This window comes from Botrytis sinoallii, assembly GCF_014898435.1.
Source record: "Botrytis sinoallii strain Bc 23 chromosome Unknown BSIN_007, whole genome shotgun sequence".
In the NCBI taxonomy this organism is placed as follows: domain Eukaryota; kingdom Fungi; phylum Ascomycota; class Leotiomycetes; order Helotiales; family Sclerotiniaceae; genus Botrytis; species Botrytis sinoallii.
The window spans coordinates 1,263,917-1,284,942 of record NW_024066034.1 but is presented as its reverse complement, the minus strand read 5'-3'; the positions used below and the strand labels follow the sequence as shown (position 1 = coordinate 1,284,942).

General features: G+C 42.7%; 4 protein-coding genes across 4 annotated transcripts; 1 reads left to right on the top strand and 3 right to left on the bottom strand.

Moving 5' to 3' along the window:
• Nucleotides 1-4,204: 4,204 nt before the first annotated feature.
• On the bottom strand, nucleotides 4,205-7,251 carry EAF02_004809 (uncharacterized protein). Its single transcript, XM_038900857.1, has 2 exons — nucleotides 6,587-7,251; nucleotides 4,205-6,536 (listed from the first exon to the last, which is right to left on the bottom strand). The coding sequence occupies exons 1-2, from the start codon at nucleotides 6,960-6,962 to the stop codon at nucleotides 4,987-4,989; spliced, it is 1,926 nt and encodes a 641-aa protein (XP_038759369.1). The 5' UTR covers nucleotides 6,963-7,251; the 3' UTR covers nucleotides 4,205-4,986.
• An 853-nt stretch (nucleotides 7,252-8,104) lies between these two features.
• On the top strand, nucleotides 8,105-12,173 carry EAF02_004808 (uncharacterized protein). Its single transcript, XM_038900856.1, has 9 exons — nucleotides 8,105-8,523; nucleotides 8,581-8,938; nucleotides 8,997-9,249; nucleotides 9,301-9,758; nucleotides 9,806-10,025; nucleotides 10,073-10,192; nucleotides 10,245-10,361; nucleotides 10,415-10,705; nucleotides 10,756-12,173. Exons 1-9 carry the CDS (start codon nucleotides 8,372-8,374, stop codon nucleotides 11,880-11,882), a joined length of 3,096 nt encoding a protein of 1,031 aa, XP_038759368.1. The 5' UTR covers nucleotides 8,105-8,371; the 3' UTR covers nucleotides 11,883-12,173.
• A 392-nt stretch (nucleotides 12,174-12,565) lies between these two features.
• Nucleotides 12,566-15,085, bottom strand: EAF02_004807 (uncharacterized protein; the record flags this gene model as incomplete). Its single annotated transcript, XM_038900855.1, has 6 exons — nucleotides 12,566-12,973; nucleotides 13,024-13,104; nucleotides 13,196-13,373; nucleotides 13,444-13,538; nucleotides 13,870-14,413; nucleotides 14,469-15,085. The coding sequence occupies 6 exons, from the start codon at nucleotides 15,083-15,085 to the stop codon at nucleotides 12,566-12,568; spliced, it is 1,923 nt and encodes a 640-aa protein (XP_038759367.1).
• Nucleotides 15,086-15,591: 506 nt separating this feature from the next.
• EAF02_004806 (uncharacterized protein) lies at nucleotides 15,592-17,595 on the bottom strand (the record flags this gene model as incomplete). Its single annotated transcript, XM_038900854.1, has 3 exons — nucleotides 15,592-16,606; nucleotides 16,799-17,305; nucleotides 17,354-17,595. The coding sequence occupies 3 exons, from the start codon at nucleotides 17,593-17,595 to the stop codon at nucleotides 15,592-15,594; spliced, it is 1,764 nt and encodes a 587-aa protein (XP_038759366.1).
• Nucleotides 17,596-21,026: the final 3,431 nt, after the last annotated feature.

Sequence of the window (21,026 nt, the reverse complement as noted above, 5' to 3'; positions counted from 1 at the left end):
TCTAATTTTAGGAAAAATGAGACCGTTGGGGTTAAGAATCATGGAATTATCCACACAGCAAATTCTCTACAGGGTTAAGGATAGAACAGATTTTGATCTTCGAGATACATAAGTCACTCTGATTCCTTCACGCTCACCTTTCCTTCTATATCCCCATCTTGTACTTTCCCTTCAGTATTAACCTATAGGAGAACCAGAGATTTCGAACGAAGCATCATGCAGCGAGAAATAGACTATTTCATCGTCTCTCGAGGACTGAACTCGAGTCATTTATTCCACTTGGGGGATCCGGATGGATTGAATCTGCGATGTGTGTTTTGAGGCTGGAGAAGATTGATATACCCATATATAGTGAAATTTGCAACGGGAGTGGAAAGTTCTCATTGCTGTGGATGAAAGATGGAAATCATGTCGTTCATATCCCTTGATTTCCGCGGGAATTACTGTCGAGTTTCGTCATCTTGGCTTAAGGGATTAATCCCATGATATAAAAGCCTTGTTATCTCTCTCTTTCTAGCACCAAACAGTCTACATACAAGGCAATAGATATCAACCGCGAGTTTCCAACACTAGGTTATTCCTTAATGATTTATCTTCTCGCGATATAACTCAATACTGTACCTACAATTCCAAGTGTAAGATGGCTATTTATACTCTCTGATAAGGAAAGAAATAAGGAGGGAGAAATGGGAGAGTGGCTATAGTACATGTTTCTACAAGCCTAAAATGATGAATATTGGGGAGTAATAAAAGGAGTATTCCATGTGCTACGACTTTCTTAACCGAAAATGATGTTACAGTACCTAGGCAGGCATATAAATATTGTAAAGGAGTGGAGAGTAAAAATAAAAGATAGAAACAAAACTACTTAGATAACATTCAAATAAGATCTGATTTCGAATAGAGCGAAGCATGTGCTATGATGGGTGAAGATGAGAATGTGAAAGTGGTAAAGGGATAGCAAGCAGGTTTTCAGATATCTTATTATTGTTGTCAATCTTTGGATATTATCCATGGTTCGTGCACTTTCACATCTTCAACAATTCAAATTTCATTGACAGTGAAGCTAGACTCTCGTTGTCAAGAATTTGAGAAGACTCCTCTATATTATCTCGGATGGGGGAATAAACTAACGAGGTTCTGTTCTACGTCGAGCCAGAGCCTAAGCAACTGAGGTTCGACATAGAAAACAGGACTCCTTATCCAATCTGTAGCTCTCCCTCTGTGTCAAATCTGGTCTCACATTCAAGTTCAAGGAAAGATATTTATATTGGCGGAAAAGCCATGAGAGATGAAGTGGGAAAAGGTATCCCACTTGATAACTATCTGGACAGAACATATGTAGATACATGCAAGCCGCTCTCCTCGTTTCCTGCACAATTCTAGAGAGAAAACAAGTATCAGAACCGGGTAATTATCTTCCTCGCAAACCAAACTCATTGGATATTTTGACCCAACTTGAGGAAGTCTATATAAGCCTCCAAGTAGATCGTACTTCAAAGTAATTGAAATCCGTAAGCCAAAAAGATCGCTTGCTAGGGAGTTTTGTCGATCAAAGAGATGAAAGTAGGGAATAAATCATGGTAGTTGTGGGGACTAAATGACGGAGGATAAGACGATTAGAATAGGTGAGTTGAGGACTGGGAAGATCGTATGTTTTTGAACGGTTGTAAACGCTGACGACAATAACGACACTGACGACGCTGACAAATGTAGCCGAAAACATAGATCAGCGACAACAACCAAATTTGATGACAGAAGAAACTCTCACTTCTCCCATCTACTAGAGATACTATCCCATCATATCCTAGATGGCCTTCTCAAGAAAAGAGATCACTAGTACAAAGTGTCCTTCTACCTCCTGCCCAACCTAGACTTGCTGAAGGTACATATCTTATTTTGCTTATCCTATTCAAGATTCAAGGCAAAGGTGTTTAGATACCTAGTACCGACAGAAATGCTTAATTTGAGGGAGTATTACACATCTTAGCCTAGCAAACTGGGGGATCACTCGACAGGGAAAGAGCAATGCTTTAGCATGGTGAATTCCGTTGGTCAGACACCTCCTATTCAATGAACCCTGGCAATACTGGAATACCAGATGTCAAATATATTCACTCAAATGATGTCCATGATATAAGAACTCGATGTTATTTTAAACCCGAACGTCGGAATTGGAGGTAAGTAAAGAGGTTATGAGACTGTGTAGCAAATTCGCTTACTCAGGAGCTCGAATCAGGACGGTCTTGCAGCCAATATCTGGAATTCTCGATATCTGTTGGAACGCAGTGGTCGTTAGGTTGAAAGTTTGAGTGGGCATTAAGTAGGGTAGGAGATATGAATTGTTGTTAACTCTGATAATTACATATTATTTCTTACCGTCAAAAATCATCACCATCGCGATATCATCACCGCATTCTCAACATTTCAAATCTAGCTCCATAGAATTCATCTTGATTCTCTTAAACAAACTCAAACACACGAACCTCCTAAAGTTATGTCTCAAAAGTAGATCTCCATTCTTCCACCAGGAAAGCCACAGAACATGATCCTCAAAGTCCATGTACAATCATGGGTTTATCTTGCATGCATTTCTCAGTATACGATGATTTCCTTCGAATTTATACTTCCCGTTCCAAACTCCACAAATACGCGATATCATGGTTTCGAAACCTTCTCTAGTCATCAGGAAACAGGGCCAGACATCGGTATTATGTGAACAACGTACACAATCCTATATAGAGGATTTGCGCAATACCTGATTCACCACGTAATCGTATCAAGAGACCTCTCCATATCAGTTCACCACACTCCCCCATCCAACTTAGAACCTCAACGAATCACTATAAAATCAACTCCCAAAACCTTGAACAAACAAATGATCCAGGAGCAAGACAAGACACGCAGAGTTGAGGGAACTGTAGTTCGACTCCCTGCACTATGAATCTCACCGAAATACTCCTCCACTATCCCATCTCTTATATAAACACTAGCCGGTGAGCAAAAGAAAGAGACGAGGAATACATCTGAAGAGAAGATAGAAATTGTAGCGAAAGTATGAATATGTGATTGATAATAATAAAGTGATGGCAGTCATCAAACTGGCAAAGTCTCACCCCCCATAATATCAACCCCCCCACTGCCGTCGAAAATCCCCATGTATCACTCTCTCCAACCATCGCAAATCAAAACACATATCCCTGTTTCCTGAACTCTCTCCGCGCGAACCCCAAACCCAAGACGCGAAATCTTCTCTCGAGCTATAGCAAAAGCAAGAACAACAGAGGAAGAACTGTGCATCAACCTTGATATGGGTTCATTGTAATCTTTTACTAATCGCATACAGACCAACTCCAGAGGAGAGAAGATGTAGATATTTATACCCATTCCACATACATCTTCTACCGACACTTTACAGCAGAGATATATGGTCGCCATGACAAGGTGAGGAGGAGTACTAGTCTAGTCCATACCCACCGAAGCGGGAAGGGCGCTCTCGTTTCCACATTCAGACTTGGTATCCACCATCAGAAATCCCGCCAGAAAAACAAAGAGAAGAATATAAAATTCCCTGTCCATCAATATCATGAAATGCTCTTCTCTCGAGTGTGCTGTAAGTGAAGAAGCTACAACAGATATTCAGGATTCTGTCCTATCCCATCCCATCCCATCTCAACAGATCTTCTTTCACATCTTATTCCACCATCACATCTTATTCCACCATCACATCACTCCATCCATCACTCCATCCATCACTCCACCCATCCATCCATTTAAACCACGCAAAGAAACATTAAAAACCAACTCTCTAATCAACCAATCAATCTCTCATCTCATCCCATCCCATCCCATCATCTCCCAACTCCAATACACATATATAGACATCCCTTCCGACAACCATACATACATCTCATCTCATCTCATCGACAACAAAAATTACCTCATCCCATGTATGTATATATGTATATATGTATATATGTATATATGTAAATCACAGCGACAAATCATCAAGATATCAACCATCACCATTAATTACAACAACAACAACCCCTCCCCCTCCCACTCTCACCCCAAAATCTTCAAATCCTCACCCAATACTCCAATACTCCAATACTCCAAAGATCCACCCACCTCCTGAGAAAACGAACCAATCAATCAATCAAACCATTCACATTCATTCACATTCAAATCTCAAGACATTTAATTTTCGAGGGCTGCATGCAACACACAAAGCATTCTATCATTACACATCCCCCCACGCTTGTTCCCAAAGTACCACATTTATGTATGTACAGAAAGGTATCTCGAGACCTTGTATTGTATATGTACTTTAAGAGTATAACATGCTCTGGTTTTCTCTCCACATTCTCCTTTTTTCTTCTTCTTCTCGTTCGCATTTGTGTTCATCTACCTCCACAATCTGCATCCTGGCAACTTTCACTTTCTTTGCGTCTTTTCGTTACCGATTCCTTAAAGTGAAACCTCCCAGCACACCCATGAAAGCCCATATCAAGCCCCTCTACTCCCCAGCAATGCAAAAACCGACCCAATATTCCTTTCCTGTATTGATCCGACTGGGGATCAACGAAAAAGGACCAAAACGCCTGCCATTTATTCGATAACATGAACAAATGGACTTCCAAAGAAAAAGAAAAAAAAATCTAAGGTTACAATATTATTTGTATCATGGTTGCATGTGAAATGCTAAGCCGATACATAAGAACCATCCGTGAATCCATATGTGTGATAATGAAACCCAATACGCCGCCTGTAATGTGATTTGGAACCATATCATGTCATAAGAATTCGTATGATCATGAATGGAAGAACGCCAGAGACTCCAAACCCTGTGGGTTTATGACAGGAAGATACCAAGCCGCCTAACATAAAACATGAATGTTCTGTAGCGGTTGAATAATGGAACAAAAAATGGTCTTATGTACAAACAAGGAAGCAAAAAGGTGCTGAATCGACCTCAAGATTATTTTAATCAATGAGGTGCTCCATTTTGTTAGGTTTAGAAGGAGGGGTGATCGTTTCGTTGCGATCAAAAGGAGGACTCCCAGGAGGACTCGGAGTCTCAGGAATAGTGCGTGTGTCAGATAGAGCTGAGGATGTAACTTTCTTGGAAGGAGTAGTATCTTGACGACGAGTAGATAGCGGTGCGACCTTTCTAGAGGAAGTAGTTCCTGAACGAGTAGGTAAAGGTATTGCTACAACGGGCACCGTGGACTTTAGATTTGGAAATAATGCGGAGGTAGAAGTAACTGAGATTGGATTCTCCAGTTTTACTGGTTCCAATTTTTCCGGTTTCGAGGGCAATTTCTTCCTGGGATTGCCCTTCACATTCTTGGCTTCTCCATTACCCGATGATTTGGTAGTAGCCATGGAGAGCTTCAGGGTTTCTCCAGGTAGAATTTGCTTCTTCGATTTTGTATTCGTCTTGGGCTTTGGTGGTGCCCTTGGTTTCTTGACCTTCGCATCGGCCGGCGCCTTCCTCTTTGTTGAATTTGTTGCAGCTGCCTTTTCTGATGGTCTCGTTGGTTTTGTGATTGCCTTCAACTTCGAGAAAGCGTTCGTGGGCGTCGGCGATTGCACCCTTGGACTGGCTCCCGGTGTTGGGAATGCATCCACGGCTGCGGTACTGCGGGCAGGTGTAACCAGAACCTTGTCAATTCCACGTTTCTTTGCACATGCAACCTCGTTGAGAATCAAAGGATATTGCCCGAGGTCTTTGTCGTCCCATTTTGGCAAGCCTGCATGGCGAGCAACCTCATCGCACTCGCCCCGCACAATCATATCCCAACAATCCTTGAATTCGGGACCACCAGGCTCACCATCGAGGTTTATCCAGGCAGTAAATCCATTTTTGCGATCCCGAGTTGTACTACACATTTCCTTGACAAGGCGCCGAATTCCAGGTATCTTAAGACTCGTACCGACAACAATGACTGCATCGGCCACTTTCTTCAAATCCGCTGCGCTGACTGCACCAATCGCCTCTTCGTCTGGATTATATTCGTTATATAGAACCATCCTAGGTCGCATCCGGCCAATTCCGTGCCTTCTCGAACCTGCTGCAATTCTGACCGAGTCGATTTCAACACAATTACCGCAATCCGGCGCTTCTGGACCTTCAAATTGGGCCCCATCAAAATCTTCCAAGTGACCACATTTTGAGCAAACCATCTTGGCCAAACCGCCGTGAAGTTGGATCGTCTTGGGCCAGGGTCCCTTACTATTCAATGGAACCGTTGTGGCAAGGGGCTCCAATGAGGTATCAATCCCATCCACATTCTGACTGTAAAGTCGCAATAATCTGCCTTCTTCTGCAAGCGTTGCCAACATATGGTGAAAGGGGGTAGGTTTGGCATTTTTCGTTAAATGGGATAGTTCGCGTACCATAGAATGAAACGAGGTTGTCGAAGAATCATCTTTGTATACCGACGCGTCGAATAGTTCCTTTCCAGACGATTTCAATTTATGTTGACTTCGAAGGCTTGAGAACAAGCCAGTGGAGGATCGAAAATCGGGTACTATGATATTGTTAGCAAGGATTGGAGTTGTTGGAATTAATCGAACATACTTCCAGCGGAGACCGAAATACCAGCACCGGCCACGACCACAATCTTCCGCTTGCCTCGCAAAACCCTCACCAAACGCTTCATTTGCGCATCTTGTTGTGCAATTTGCTCTGGCGACCCTTCCCCAAAGTTGCGCAAGTCGAGATACTCGGTTGTTCTGGGTTTTGGTTCTGTCGATTTTGGCTGCGTCATCTTACGACGTTTGGCCGGGGGAGGACCATCGCAATCCGGAGCATCACCTGCCTCGGATGGAACTCTCGTATCTGGTACACTACTACATGGTGGAGAAGGGTAATCGACGGCTGGTGAAGGCGATGATGGTTCTGATATGGTGCCTATGCTGGAGAGGGGCGAAGAGAGGGGCGATGAGCTGTTCATCGTGCTTTCTGGGTAATTGGAGGATGGGAATAAGATCAAGTATTGAAAAAAAAGGGGGAATGCTCTAATTACTCCGAGTAATCATTTTTTGACTTTGATGTATTTAGAGAAAATTATCGAGAGCCAATTCCCGGTTGGATTGGAAGGTGATTGTTGGATGAGATGTTGGTGTCGGTGGGTTGAGATGGTGATTAAGAAAGAGGAAGCAAGGTCATATTTCTGGGAAAGTAGGTAGGTACTAGGTAGGAACGGAGTACAGACAGACAGAGACTTTAAGTTTGATATACCACATACCGCTAGTCAGGTCAGGTAAGTAAGTCATTCCATCCCGGATGAATGGTTTCGCCTAACGAGAGATCCAAATGTCTTTGTGACTGAGTATCTATGCTGTATATGATCGAAAATCCCCTTTTGATTCCTATTAGTGAAATTGATAATTGTGAATGAATATCACATAGATAGAAATATGTCAATAGAATTGATTCATTGTTCATGATTTTACTCAAATTTCGGGTGTGTTCTTATTATTATAGAGGGGGATTCTATTGTGGTAGGTACAATCCATATGCCTTGTTTCCCCATCAATCTAACTACCTACGCAGGATCTAACTACCTACGCAGGACGGAGTACGTGATGAACTCAGACCCCTAATAAAAGTAACGACATCTTTGTTTGTCATTGTACTGGTAGTAACTGTCTTGAACATCTCATAAATACCTACAAGTACAGGAAATATTACGCTAATTTTTACACCAAGTATTATGATGTAGATATAAAAGACTATTTGAATTAATATATTATTAGGGTTTCCAAACCCCCTCTTATCTTAACTCCGTTTGCGTTTGTTGTTGTTTATACTCGTCCTGAAATTTTTCCTCTTTTTTTCTTTTGTTCCATCATGCTATGACGCTTCATTCCATTTCTTCATTCACCCAGCAACATCTCTTAAATCAGACTTCACACAACTTGGGGATCCACTCAAATGAATCAGATTGTCATTCTCCACCCACCAAATCAGTTCCAACAGAGCTCTAGCCTCCCTCGAGCCTCCCCGTTCTAATCCCTACTAGCTTATGCAACAGGCGAGGGTGGAAACTTTTGAGATCAAATCACTTGAACAAGGCTGGACTCTTTCAATCCCTCTCCAAGTGCAATTTTCGGAGACATACATCCAGCCTCAGCCTTATCACTTCCCATGCTTACCTCGTCGTGACCATCATCATTATCATCACCATCACCATCACCATATATTCTTATTAATCTTATTAATTTTTGACAAAGCAACTTCACACTAATTAATCAACACTTTCTTCTCCATTCTCTTGATTTCACTGGCAATATTTCGTGCCCAAAGCTACCCACGAAATCTACCTCATTTCCAACTCCCACCACACATTACCAAAAGGTGATGCCACTCATGATGGAAGACGTCGATAACATGGAAGTCGATATGGACGACCTCTTTGGTGATGGCACGGGTTTGTCTTTGCCATCTAGACCACCACCATCAAAAGAACTTCATCAGAGGGTCGATGAACTGAGAGGAAGCGGATGTTGCCAGTAAGAAAGAACCCCTGGTTACATCAGTATTTTGACCTACTAACCTTACTATTTAAGAGGTATTGCCTGGTCAAAGTGGGGAAGCATTGCGTCTATAACTCCAAACGGATCTGGTCTAGAGTTAAGGAATTTGAGGTGTCACCCAGAAGATGGTACATGGGGTTTAAGTGAAGCTACAGTAATACCGCAATTGACTAGCAACCTCGATGGTGGGCCGCTGAAGCATCTTTCTTGGAGTCCCACTGGCTCCGAGTTAGCAGTCATTGATTCCGCTGGCCGTGTGACACTTTTGCAAATATTCTCTTCTCTAAATAAACCTATGATGTGCCGTCCTTGTGGTCCAGAACCAGCGGATGATTTACATGCCGTTGTGGGTTGTTTCTGGCTGAATTTAGGTCCATTCCAAAATCGATCTGTAAGAACCGCCCTGTGAATGATTCTGTTTTGTGGTATTCTAACCAATTCTTCAACAGGCCCCTAGAGTGCAGCAAGGGCCAGCTATTAAGGAAGCATCAGGGTTTCGGTACGATGCCTCTACAGCGCCCAATCTTGGACCTACACATCCCATTCCCACCAAATCGGCATTCTTATACGTCACTTCTAATGGATCTTTACGTCTCTTGTGGCTACAGAGCAATGGCAAATGGCTCGAGTCACACACAGAACTAGAGAGCATTATTTCATCCGATGATTTAATCACCCATGCAGCTATATGTGCAGAGAGAAGTAAATGCTGACGCATGAGGTTGAGAGATCTTCGACTAATTCTAGCGCTAGGTCCGTCCCTTTTAATTGCGCTTGCTACTTCCTCGAAGCAGTTGCGTATATTTCGAGCGGTTATACACTGGGTTCTTCCTCAAACGCAAGAAAAAATAAACCCAATGACAATGACCTTGAATGCAACGCTACAAACCAAGCCTCTTACTGTAACGAGTTGGTTGCATGATGTTCCAGGTGATACTTTGAATGCATCTCATCTGGAATCATCAATGGTACAGCTTTCTCACCTAAAGTTTTTATCTCCAACTGTAGATAATAAAAATCACATAACACCACCAATTGTTATGGCTGTTCGTTCTTATCTACCTGGATCGACGTCTCATTACAACCAAGAGGTCTATTCCACTGTAGATAGGTGGGAGTTTAGGGAAAGGCCACAACAACCAGTACATTCCGCCTTTGAGAATTTGTCATCGCGTAAGAGTACTGATGGCTCACAACCGTCAAAACCTGGGGTAAGTTGCATGCTTCGGTCTCCATGAATTGTGCTCACATTTTCTAGGTTATTGCTCAGCTCAAGAAGCTCGAAAGTTTCACAGTAAATAAAATTATCGTTTCCGTGCAAACCATGTATCTTGGAAGGGTCATCAGCTTTGCATATAGTGACAGTTCGGTCGATTATCGTGATCGAATCACTATGACTGAAACGTTCAATGATGACGACTTAGACCGGGTTGTTCATCTTTCTCAAATTGGATTTTCCTACACCGAGGATGAGCCTTGTGAGTGTACATTCACCGTATAAAACTATCTTCTAATATTTTTTTAGGTTTACAAGTTGCGTTGTCTCCAAGTACTTGCTCATTAGTGCAAATAAGAAACGACGGCAAGGTCAAATGGAAGCAATTAGATTATCATTTGGGAGATATTGGGTCAACAATGGAACACCGTATGTGGATAACTTGTTTGTGCAGAAGCAAGAAAATGCTAATAAGACATAGCACGGTATGCCGCAATGATAGCCGCTCTATCCATATCTTGTTCTACATCAGTTATTATGTCCATGAACTATGATGACATAATTGCTACTGCTCACAATCTCGCAAAAACGAAAGACAGTAAGTTTTTTGGTGGGATAGGTACGTTTTGTTTGTCGACTGACCTGTTTTAGATCTTGCATATGATTGGCTCAATGAACTAGCTAAAATTCTAAAAATCATCGCTGATTATTCGGAAGAGGCGCATTATGATGTACTGATACGGAATACCATGATACAGTTGTGTCTTAGCATTCAGAATTCGCTAGGCTTCACAGGAGAATTCAATGCTCGTAAATTTGCTGGAAAATTCTCATGGCTCGTTTTACAGTTGCGCAATACTGTTGTGCTTGTCACTATGGCTGCAAACATGAAAGTTCCTGGTCCAACTCATGATACGAAATCAACGCCTCTCGATGATCCAGGTATGCAATGTTCCCATCTCGTTATCTCGGGAAGCTAACAAGATTTCTAGAGGTAATCACTGCCCTTGCTGGTTCTGTTCGCTGGGTTCTCGATCTCATGGCTTGGATAACCGACACTCTCCTCGAACTTCCCAGCACCCTTCCAGAAAATATCTCCGTAACAAATCCCACCAAACTCTCACTCCCTGAACTTCTCGCCTACCTCCATGCCACCAACAACGTAACCCTTCATCTCCTCCTTTCTTCTCCTACCCGTGGCTTCCTTACTGCCATCTGTCGCCGCCTCCAACATCTTGACTACGTAGCTCGCAAAGCCATCGCAACCAATACCAATCATCCAAGCCAAGGAGGACAAGGACAGCAAAGCATTTCCCCGACACTGAGGGCCGCTTATGTACAGATTGCTAATTTGACGAGTAACTGTATCGTCCGTATCAAAACATTCGAAGCCCTTCTCTCATCCCTAACCTCCTCAATCAAATCCGCATACACAAACCATAAACCGCCTCTATCAGGAAACACAAATAACAGCACAGGCCCTTCGCGCAATAATCTCGAAATAAAAATGCTTCTCGGTGGCGAAATCCCCACAGCATTTAAAGCAGTTATCATCGATCTCTTCAGAGGCGTACAGGATAACGAACCGAAGACTCAAAACGACTTGGGAGCCAATGTAGCAGCACCTGGTTATTTATCTAGCGTTCGTCTAGAAATCGATCCTGCAAATCTATGGTTTGCAGATTTCACAATGTTGGAAGTGGACGAGGATGAGGAATCGGTAGCGAAGAGAAAGGGGTCAGGGGTTACTATGGATTGTTTTAGGAAAACTTGGTTGATCAACCCTCCCCCAACTTCCTCTAAATTATCTTCGAACAAAGCAATTGAAAATGGAAACCCAGTGGATAAAGATAATTCTCTACCGACAATTCAGGGATTGGCTACACCGCAAGGAGCAGGGGGCAGTGGTAACACAAATGGCAGTGCTAATGGTAATACGAATGGAGGGCAAGGAAGTGGAAATACCACAAAGCGCTGGAGAAGATGTGCAAGATGCGCAGCGGTCATGGAAGATGTGCTGAGTCAGAGACCCGCGTTACAGTGGCTGGTTATGCAGCAGAGAAGATGTTTTTGTGGAGGCTATTGGGATACGCTTGTTAATGGGGAGATGGTCGCGTAGAACTTGAGATTGGGATGTGATGAAGTATGTGATGGAGTAGAGAGGATAGAAGAGAATTGAGAGAGAGAGAGAAGAGAACTGAAGGGAAAGGACTAGAGCTGTGAGATTGTGGGAAGTGTAGAAATTGGCTGCAATGGATCTGTGAGTGGATGGTTGGACAATTGGATCAGGGTTATAGGCGGAAACCTAAATTGTATTTTACCTTGACGAGAAAAAAGACAGCATTTCTAATACCCGACATACATGCACAGATCGACCTTCTCCTCCCCTCTATCATATCACAATATTAGACATTCAAAATCTCATGCTCTTTAACATTCAAATGAGATCCTTAATTATTGATTATTCTACTACCAACAACCAACTAAACTAAACCAGCGTTATCATGATATAAGAAAGGATTCCAAAGATCCAATAGAGCTTCAGGATGATTCCAATTCTCCCGACCAGAAGTGTCTTACATTCAAAATCGTGATTAACCATTCGGCAACAAAACTTGAAAGCAAATTTGTTGGCCTCCCCTCCCATGTAGTAACCAGCCCTTGAACTTGCGTCGCGTTGCGGTGCATTAAAGAAGATCATTCATTACCTTTCCCGCCCCTCCTATCCCATCCCATCTAACTTAATTCATCCCATCCCCCACCATATTTACAACCCCCGTCCTATCCCATCTCGAATCCCTCTTAAGGTAAATTGAATCCCCCATTAACCGCATCCGCTAACTCACTCGTACCCGGTCTATTCATCGCATATCTCTCATAAGAATCAATGTACAATTCATCCGCACTAGTTGTCGCCTTAACGAACTCATTATTCTCAATCGCATCAAACCAGATCGCCCAACGACTACCCGGTTGCGGATCTTGCCAATCCCGATAATGCTTAAGTACACGACGGCAACGGAGAATCCATGGTGCGAAATGAACATCGGTGTAAGTGAGTGTTGGACCGAGGAAAAATGGACCCTGAGGATCGCATACGTCTACAATCTGAGAAATTTCATCGCGAAGTTTTGCGGTCAATTCTTCTTGCTTTTCATAATTTTGGGATTGAAGAAGTGCGTAGAATGTGGGGACAATTTTACGATCAATCTAGACAGTTGTTAATGGATTGGACGAAAGAGAAAGATTAAAAAACGTACGTGGTCGGCCCAAAGTCTGCTATGAGCCTTAACTCGCGCATCCTGGGGAAATAGAGGTGGGCCAGTTTGAAGGTCCTCGATCTGTAAGATGTTAGATGGTTGCCATATGATTATCGAAGACTGGGAACTGCTTGAAATCTAACATAGAAGAGTAAGAAAGTGTGAGGCTTACATATTCCATCAAAACAGTACTTTCACCACAACCCCAATCTCCATGGCGAATAGCAGGAACTAATCCTCTGGGATTGACCTCTAACAGAGATTGGGGCTTTTTATATGGATCAACTTCAATGTATTGATACTGAATACCTTTGGCTTCTAAAGCAATCCAAACTCGCTGAACAAAAGGACTGGCACGGAATGTTAGTTCAGTGCAGGTTTCTACTGATATGGCATGACTGTTATGTAAAGTAAACTTACCAAAAGCAACTGCCAAACAACTTCAATTCATTCTCCTTGGTATGTTTCTTTACAGTACTCAAAGCTAGGCCACTGGCTCTCTTATGATAAGTTTTCTGTTCACAAGTTGTATTAGTCATTTTCGAACTTATGTGCGACTATTGCTTCTATCCAAAGGATGTAACAAAGGAATGGGAGTAAGATCTTCTGGGTGAACCTTTTCAATTCATGTTCCAAAGGCATTCATTGTCGAAAAAAAAAGCGAGGCAGGTGAGACTTGATATGATGTAGTTATACATTACGCCACGAGAAGGAGCGGGGCAGAAAAGGGTAATCGAGACCCAAAGATCTGAAATCGCCAAACGCCCTGTGGCTGCATTTCTTGCGATTGTATTTCCCATGTGATGTTTGCTGGATAGTAATACTGATAGAACCAGAGGATCTTACCTGGGTCTTTTTATCCTCCTTCTCTCTCTTTTGAAGAAATCGAAGAATGCTGTTCTTCTTGATCTCATCACTTCTCGCCAGATCATGCTTGTGAGGTCCTGCAACACCATCACCCTTGCCGTTGCCACCGTTTCCATTGACACGCTGAATTTCATAGTATCGTTGACCTGTGGCGCCTGGATGATTGGGTGGGATGTTTATGTTGTTGAGAGGAAGAGCAAATTGTTGTTGGTGAGGCCCAGCTTGCGCAAAAAAGTTGTTCGCTTGGGATGGATCTGCCGATGCGCCTCCATCTGGTTGAAAATCCGCCCGCAACATAGCACCTGGAAAGTACTCTGTAATCTTGATTTTGACATCGCAAAGATCTCTTTCTCGCGCAGTGCGCTTTCGCTTCTTTTTGTTCGGATCATCGGATTTGGCAGTTCCTGGCGGCCTACCTTTGAGACGACAATCCCAGTAGTGAGAAACAAATGGCTTGCGCTTGTATTTTTGAGTTGACCGATGGGAGTAAACGTTATCGACATGAGGAAAATATGTATTATACCTAGAATTGAGTTGATCAGCAAAATACACTTCGATATTTGAGTTAATGAACTTACTCTTCTTCACTCAAAGTGATCATCTCATTGACATTAAACAACTTCTCTCTCCATGCAGCCAAATCCGGAGGATTAGGAACAATCTTGTGAGAATGATGTCCAATGCTTTTCTGATCTGTTTCATCGGGTGTGCCAAATAAATTATCATCCTGCTGCAAATCTTGTGGCAAGCCTTGCTGCAATCTGCCAATTGGGTTATGGTGAAGAGAGGGACCTGCAGTCAAGATTCCGAATTGTCCTGGTCCAGGATGTTGTTGCTGAGGGGTATGGGGGCTGCCATTATTTTGAATGCTATTTTGAAGTCCAGTATTTTGAATGCCAGTGTTCTGAACATGCATTTGAGGGTGCCCATTATTTCGTTCAAAAGGGATTGGAGAAGGATATTGATGAGCAATAGGATGTCCTGCATTTGGATCCTGCAAGCTTCTCAAGTCTGGGTGATAGACGGAATTGTTATCATCTTGGACCAAACCCGACAGATCGAGTCCTGCCTGGGACGTAAGAGTGTGGTGGTGAAGATGAGGTTGACCATGCTGGAGAGCTTGTTCTGCTTGTGGCTGCAATTGTCTGTATGTTGTGGGTATCTGCTGGTGAAGACCTGAATTAACTTGATCCATTCTGAAAAGCAGCACGGAACATGCGTGTTTGGAAACACAACACTCGCTGCTTTACTGTAATATGATGCTTTGGCGCGTCGCCGCTATCCGATCTACTTTTGATTGTTAGAGTGGAGTTTCGTAAGCCAGAACTAAAGAAGTAAAGCATTGTTACAGCCCTGACTTTTGAAGGTGCACGGTTCAGAGAGAGTCTTATCCGGGGTTAGGTTAATCTTCGGGCCGTCTTCCGCATCCAAGACTACTCTCGAGCTACTCAGCTCAGCTACTGTACAATATAAATATACTGATCAAATGCTATACAGGTTGATCTACATGACGGATTTATGTATCAAGTAAATTTGACAGTTATGATTTGCTTCATGGTCCTAGTGGGAAAGCCATCCAAGACATATTCATTACCATTTATCCCTCCTGTCACCGATCTTTTCTAGCCATTACAATATGGGTATTTTTCATTCCCAAATCTTTCAAAAAGTACCCAACTCCATTCCAAATAAATCAAAAGTCTACCATCCAAACCCTTCAGCATGCAGGAAAATGCCTTGGGCTCCAGTCCCCTTATGAACAGCCCTATCATTACTGCATTTCGCCACCGTAGTCCTCACATTACTACTCAACCCAAGTGGTCCACAAACAGCAATTCCAGTTTCCCCCTCGGCTTTCACCAATAATTCGCCTAAAATGGGATGGAAATCAGGTCTCCCGCTGTGGAAAACTGCGCATGGTAAAATTGATGATCGAGTCCCTGAAGTAATACTAGAAGCACTTGTGATTTTCGGCTGGGCGCTGATTTTAGTGCCCTTTTCATCGATAGATGTGATTTCATCGTCATCAGCATCAGCATCGACAGATATGCAGCAGCAAGGACTGGGACTTTTGTCACAAGCACAGCAATTAGCTACTGTATTACTGTCTCCGGTTGTAAAGTTGTTGTCGCAGGTTACGTGGATTCGAATTGTGAGCTCGATTCCAACGGCGTCAAGCTTCTCGGCTGCTGATGCGAGTTCGTCTGCAATCCAAGATGTCCACGAAGTATTTTTGATTATCCAAACGAAGACGATGCGCTGGACTGGAAGTCGGGTGCTTTGTGCACGATTTGCAATGTCTAAGAGAATTGGAAGCGTATAGGTTGTACCAGTTGAACCTGAGATGAGGAGAACAGTGTCGAAAGCAGCATAGTCAACAGTATTACCATATGGTCCATCAATTCGGGCTTTCCATGGCGAATTCGATGCTGGCGAATTTTCTGCTGCATATAATAGGCGACCCGTGAATCCCTTGTGTGCTTTAAGCAAGAAGACCAGCTTGCCATCATGTGATGATGGTGTGGAAGCAATCGTTGCTGGATGAGATTGCCCGATTCCAAGTTGAGGTATTGATAGGAGAACGTGAGAACCAGGGTTCCACTTCTTGACAGCTTTGCTTTCGATACAAACCCGAGTAACACCACCTTCTAAAACTTTCAATGTTGCCGTTGGGGTGCGAATGTTGTTCCAAGCGTATCTCCCGGTACGGATTATCCTGTCAATTATGTATAATGCAATAGGGATATAAATTTAAATTCTAGAGTATAAAGCAGTATCTGGAAGATGCATCATAATGGCAATGATGAATCCGAAAAAGGTGATGATGTGCTGAATTACAAAGAACTCATAAGAGAAATTCCTGATGGGTGCGCAAGTGCTAATATTCATCCATAGCAGCAGGGCATACGCTCCCCAGCCAGTTGGAATGCACGAATCGGTAGAATATTCCAGAGGTCCTAGGTCAGATGCATTCCAAGCTAAGTGAAGGAAAATCACATGCAGGGTAACAAGAAACAGAAGAATCCTTGAAGTCCATCGGTGAACAACATTCAAGCGTTCATATGAGATACCACTGACAAGTCCAAGTGGACTATTCTTTCCAGCTAAGAGTATTAATAGAGGGACTTGTGCAATAGCCAACCAGGATGCGCGAACGCCCAATGAAGTAAAGTGTTGGGCTCCCGAAACGTTGTTGTTCGCAAACTCGAGGATAATGACCCACACTAGATGTAATATCAAGAGCATAATAGTCCCAAGAGGAGGGATCTTGAAGTATTTTGCGGCAATTTCATTGTGTGGTATGAACTGGGAATATGATGCTTCCCGACCAATTGCTGTTATTGTAGCTAGCAATATTGTCAAAGGATTGGATGGCGATGCTGGTCGTGCTTTATTCGATGCAGCTGCCCTCAATCTATGAGTTGTTAATAATTTTAGCAGCAACACGTGAAGATGAACTTACCTGAAAAATATAGTAGCCTTCTGTACGAAGTTGAAAAAAGCAGCTATGCCGATAACCGCACAGACTACATACCAAAAATGCCTTGCTGCAGCATTTCCATCTATCTGAAAAACAGAATCATCCAATATTTCTCCCAAGTAGTCCGCAGCCTGCGTCATGTTGGACATCTCGAAGCCAGTAGCATTCAACGCTGAGCCATCTGTTGGTGCACCACCCATTGTCATACCATCTGACATATCCATCTTGAGAATTTGAGGATTTGATTAGAGATTATATAATGACGATTAAAATAAGGGTGAGTCCTGCCCTTGAAATTGTGTAATGATGTACACAGCTACAGAGTACACAGAGTACACAGCGTACAAAAACGTCGGTAGAAAGAGACTTTGGGAAACTTCAAATGAACATCACAAGTGTGTGATACAAAGTTTGATGGGATATTCAGAATCTTAATCTGGCGTTCTGAGAAAAAAATGGATTGACAATTGAAACACGCTTGATGGCGTAGCGTGGGGACGTCGGTTTAAGAGGGGGTTGATCAAACAACCATAAACTTGCTCAAAGCAGGAAAGGTTATGACCCACGTCAAACGATGGCTCTTAAGCCTACGACACCTACTTCGATATCGGACTGGTGTCCTTCTGAGCTACTGAGGGTCGTTTGAATCGACTCCGGTGCGTTGTAGCAATAATCTGACTCACGGATAGTGAACGTGTAACGAGATTTCGATGACAGTACACTGTACATAATGGAAAACTGCGAACGAACCCCTTTCATATGTGAAGAAACAATCGCCAAGGGAGCCAAGAAGATTCTACCAGCACAATTGTTTCTCGCAGACCTGATAGTAAAAAGATTGTCTCTGCTTTTCATGGTCCCCAGAAAGCTTGTCATTTTAGCTGATCTTGTTTGGATTTCCAATTCATAAGCGTCCACTTGTTTTGAAACTTTGACAGCGTTGAAGACTGGGCTGAGCAGAATTGAGGCAGTTGTTGTAATTCTAGGTTAGCTCCATTAGAGGTGCCCGATTACATGGCCTCGATGGCCAGAATGATAAGGTGGTGGGTTAACCGACCAAGCTTTGACCAATCCAATTCCGCGAATTGCGGATGAGTGGGACATCAGGTTATCTGTCGAACCTCAACTCTTGACTTTGATACCTGCTGAAGAAGTTCGAAGGGAGGCATTTCAAGACAAGAAACGGTGAGAATACCCTGTCTTACTCATTTATGATGCACCGAAACGATAATTTGAGATGTGTCGGATTAGCCTGGGCGAATGACTGCCGAGTTTGATAGGTCTGACATCATTCAAACAACATTCAGATTGAAGCAGCGACGAGACTCACATATTTTGGATGCTTCTTGTTTGCAGTTGGTTTTCAGGCCGCAATGGCACCATTTTTGGAGTTTCTGGATGCATTTGCTTATATCAGTGACCTTGAGGGCTTCATGGTTCTTACAAAATCACTGTTTTAATCTCAACTCCAATCTGAACAACGATGTTATCAATCAATTCCAGAGGAACTTTTGAGTTATTTGATCTTGCTGTATGAATGAACCATTTCCATCGAAATTTGGGGTGTAAGCACATTCCTTTGGGCGAAACACCTTCACAGATTATATATATATATATGTCTTCTGCCTTTGCATACAAAAAAAACAATTTGAAAAGAAAATTGCAAATCAATAAAGCCAAGTACTAGCTCTAAGCTTTGCGCACCCCTTCTGGTTCAGCTGACCGGGCAAATTGAAGCGTATATATCAATTTCTGAAAGATCAACTCGGCTATTGGGCAAACGATACCCTGGCAGTAATGAAATCAAGATACAGATTATCATTTTAAACAATGTTGTCCATGATTACTGCTTCGCTGTCATTTACCGTTCTTCCAGATGGTCTTCCTTGACTACATCATACATGAAAACTACCATTCGTGGCCTCTCTATAATCGTACTTCAATGGTCTCCAAGCGGCAAACTCCAGAGCATCGGTAATTCTATTATCTGGAAACATTGAAGTATCCTTAAACAGATTGCCTTCATGAACGCGACATTTCAGGCGATATAATTCTTCTCCGAGGTATATACACTTACTTACAATAAAGCTGGAGATGCTCAAGCCGGTATCGAAGAAGCTCGCAAATATGGAGAGTTGGAAAGTCTGGAAAGTATGGTACGGAGACTGCAAACTGATTGAAAGCTATCGGGCGACGTATCAGGCTACCGTGAATCTCGTGCTACATTGCTGCTGCTTTGCATCCAAGTCAATACAAAAACATGCAAAACGCATAGTGATAGTGCCATATCGTTCTACCAGAAGAGTTTCATAAATGCAATAGGCCTTCCGTGCGGGATTGTTTGTGTCCATGGAAGAACATACAGGTCACACGCTTAGATCCCGAATTCTTCAAAGCTTTACAGATATCTAGTCACTAATATCGTCTCATCTGAAAACCTTCTTACTCGCTGTCGGAAGTTTAGCTGTTGTCGCTAAACCCTTGTCATCGCTCGGATAACAGAATGTGTATTTGCGTTACTCCTCGAGCTACCCACCTTGCGAACACTTTTACAATTCTCAATGGAAAGTGTTAGGGAAATCTATGACTATCCTACAACCAGCATTGATTTCCAGTGCCTTTATTTTCGGCCTGGGATGAACCATAACAATGGGAAGGTCAAAAGTTCTTATACCAAAGATTTCTAATTTCGTCATTTGTATAGCAACCTTGGAAGGACCAGATTAGCTTATTCGGGAAGCCACCCTTCCTCAATAGATTCACTGCACGCACTCCAAACACTCTCATGACTCCCACTCACTAATATGATACTCATACCTCTAAAAAGTCCTTAAATTTACTCGATAATGAAAATTGCTAATGTATTCAAGAACAGACACCAGTAGAGCCCCTGATATATATACATATAAGTCGTGCAGAGCCTCATATTCTACTCAATGAGTATGTCCTATTTCATATTGCAAAGCATGATATGTGATTTGGATTTCTCCAATCCTCGGAGATGCGTCTCGGTATGATTTTCGTACGCATAGGGTTACATGTCCGAAATATATCTCGTTCTGCGAGGACATACTTCTAGGAGTACTCCGGCGGATGACAGTAAAAAAACTTGAGACAATGGTTCTACTGTCTTTACTTAATGTTTTTTGTGTTTGGCTGAGAGTTTGTCATCGATGGTTCTCAATGACAATAGCCAAGGCATCGCTACGACCGATCTTGAATAATGGAAAAATTCCGGTCGCCCTAGGAGGGTCCATTTCTTGGTAACCTTGATGGGCTGCCGAAAGCCCATTTTGAAATCTTCCCAGGAAGGGCTGACATGCTTGCATAGCCTTTCAAGTTGTAGAAAACTTGAAGACTTATATACAAACTGCAAAAGTTACCTCATAGTGATTGGGGCCGAGTTCATCTCTCGTTTGGCAACTAATAATCTTGATATATATAATTCACTTTTTTTTGGCCATGAGGTGTTTGTGAATGACCCAAGCCGATCTCAATGGGTGGAGCTTATGATTCACCTCGTACTTGGAGCAGATTAATCCACTTGAGAATCAAAGCTCTGTGATCATTGCATTATACACATCTTTATCTGCGTACGTTCGACGGAAATCCATTCTACAAAGTATGTAAACTCCCAGACGAACTCAAATTGTTG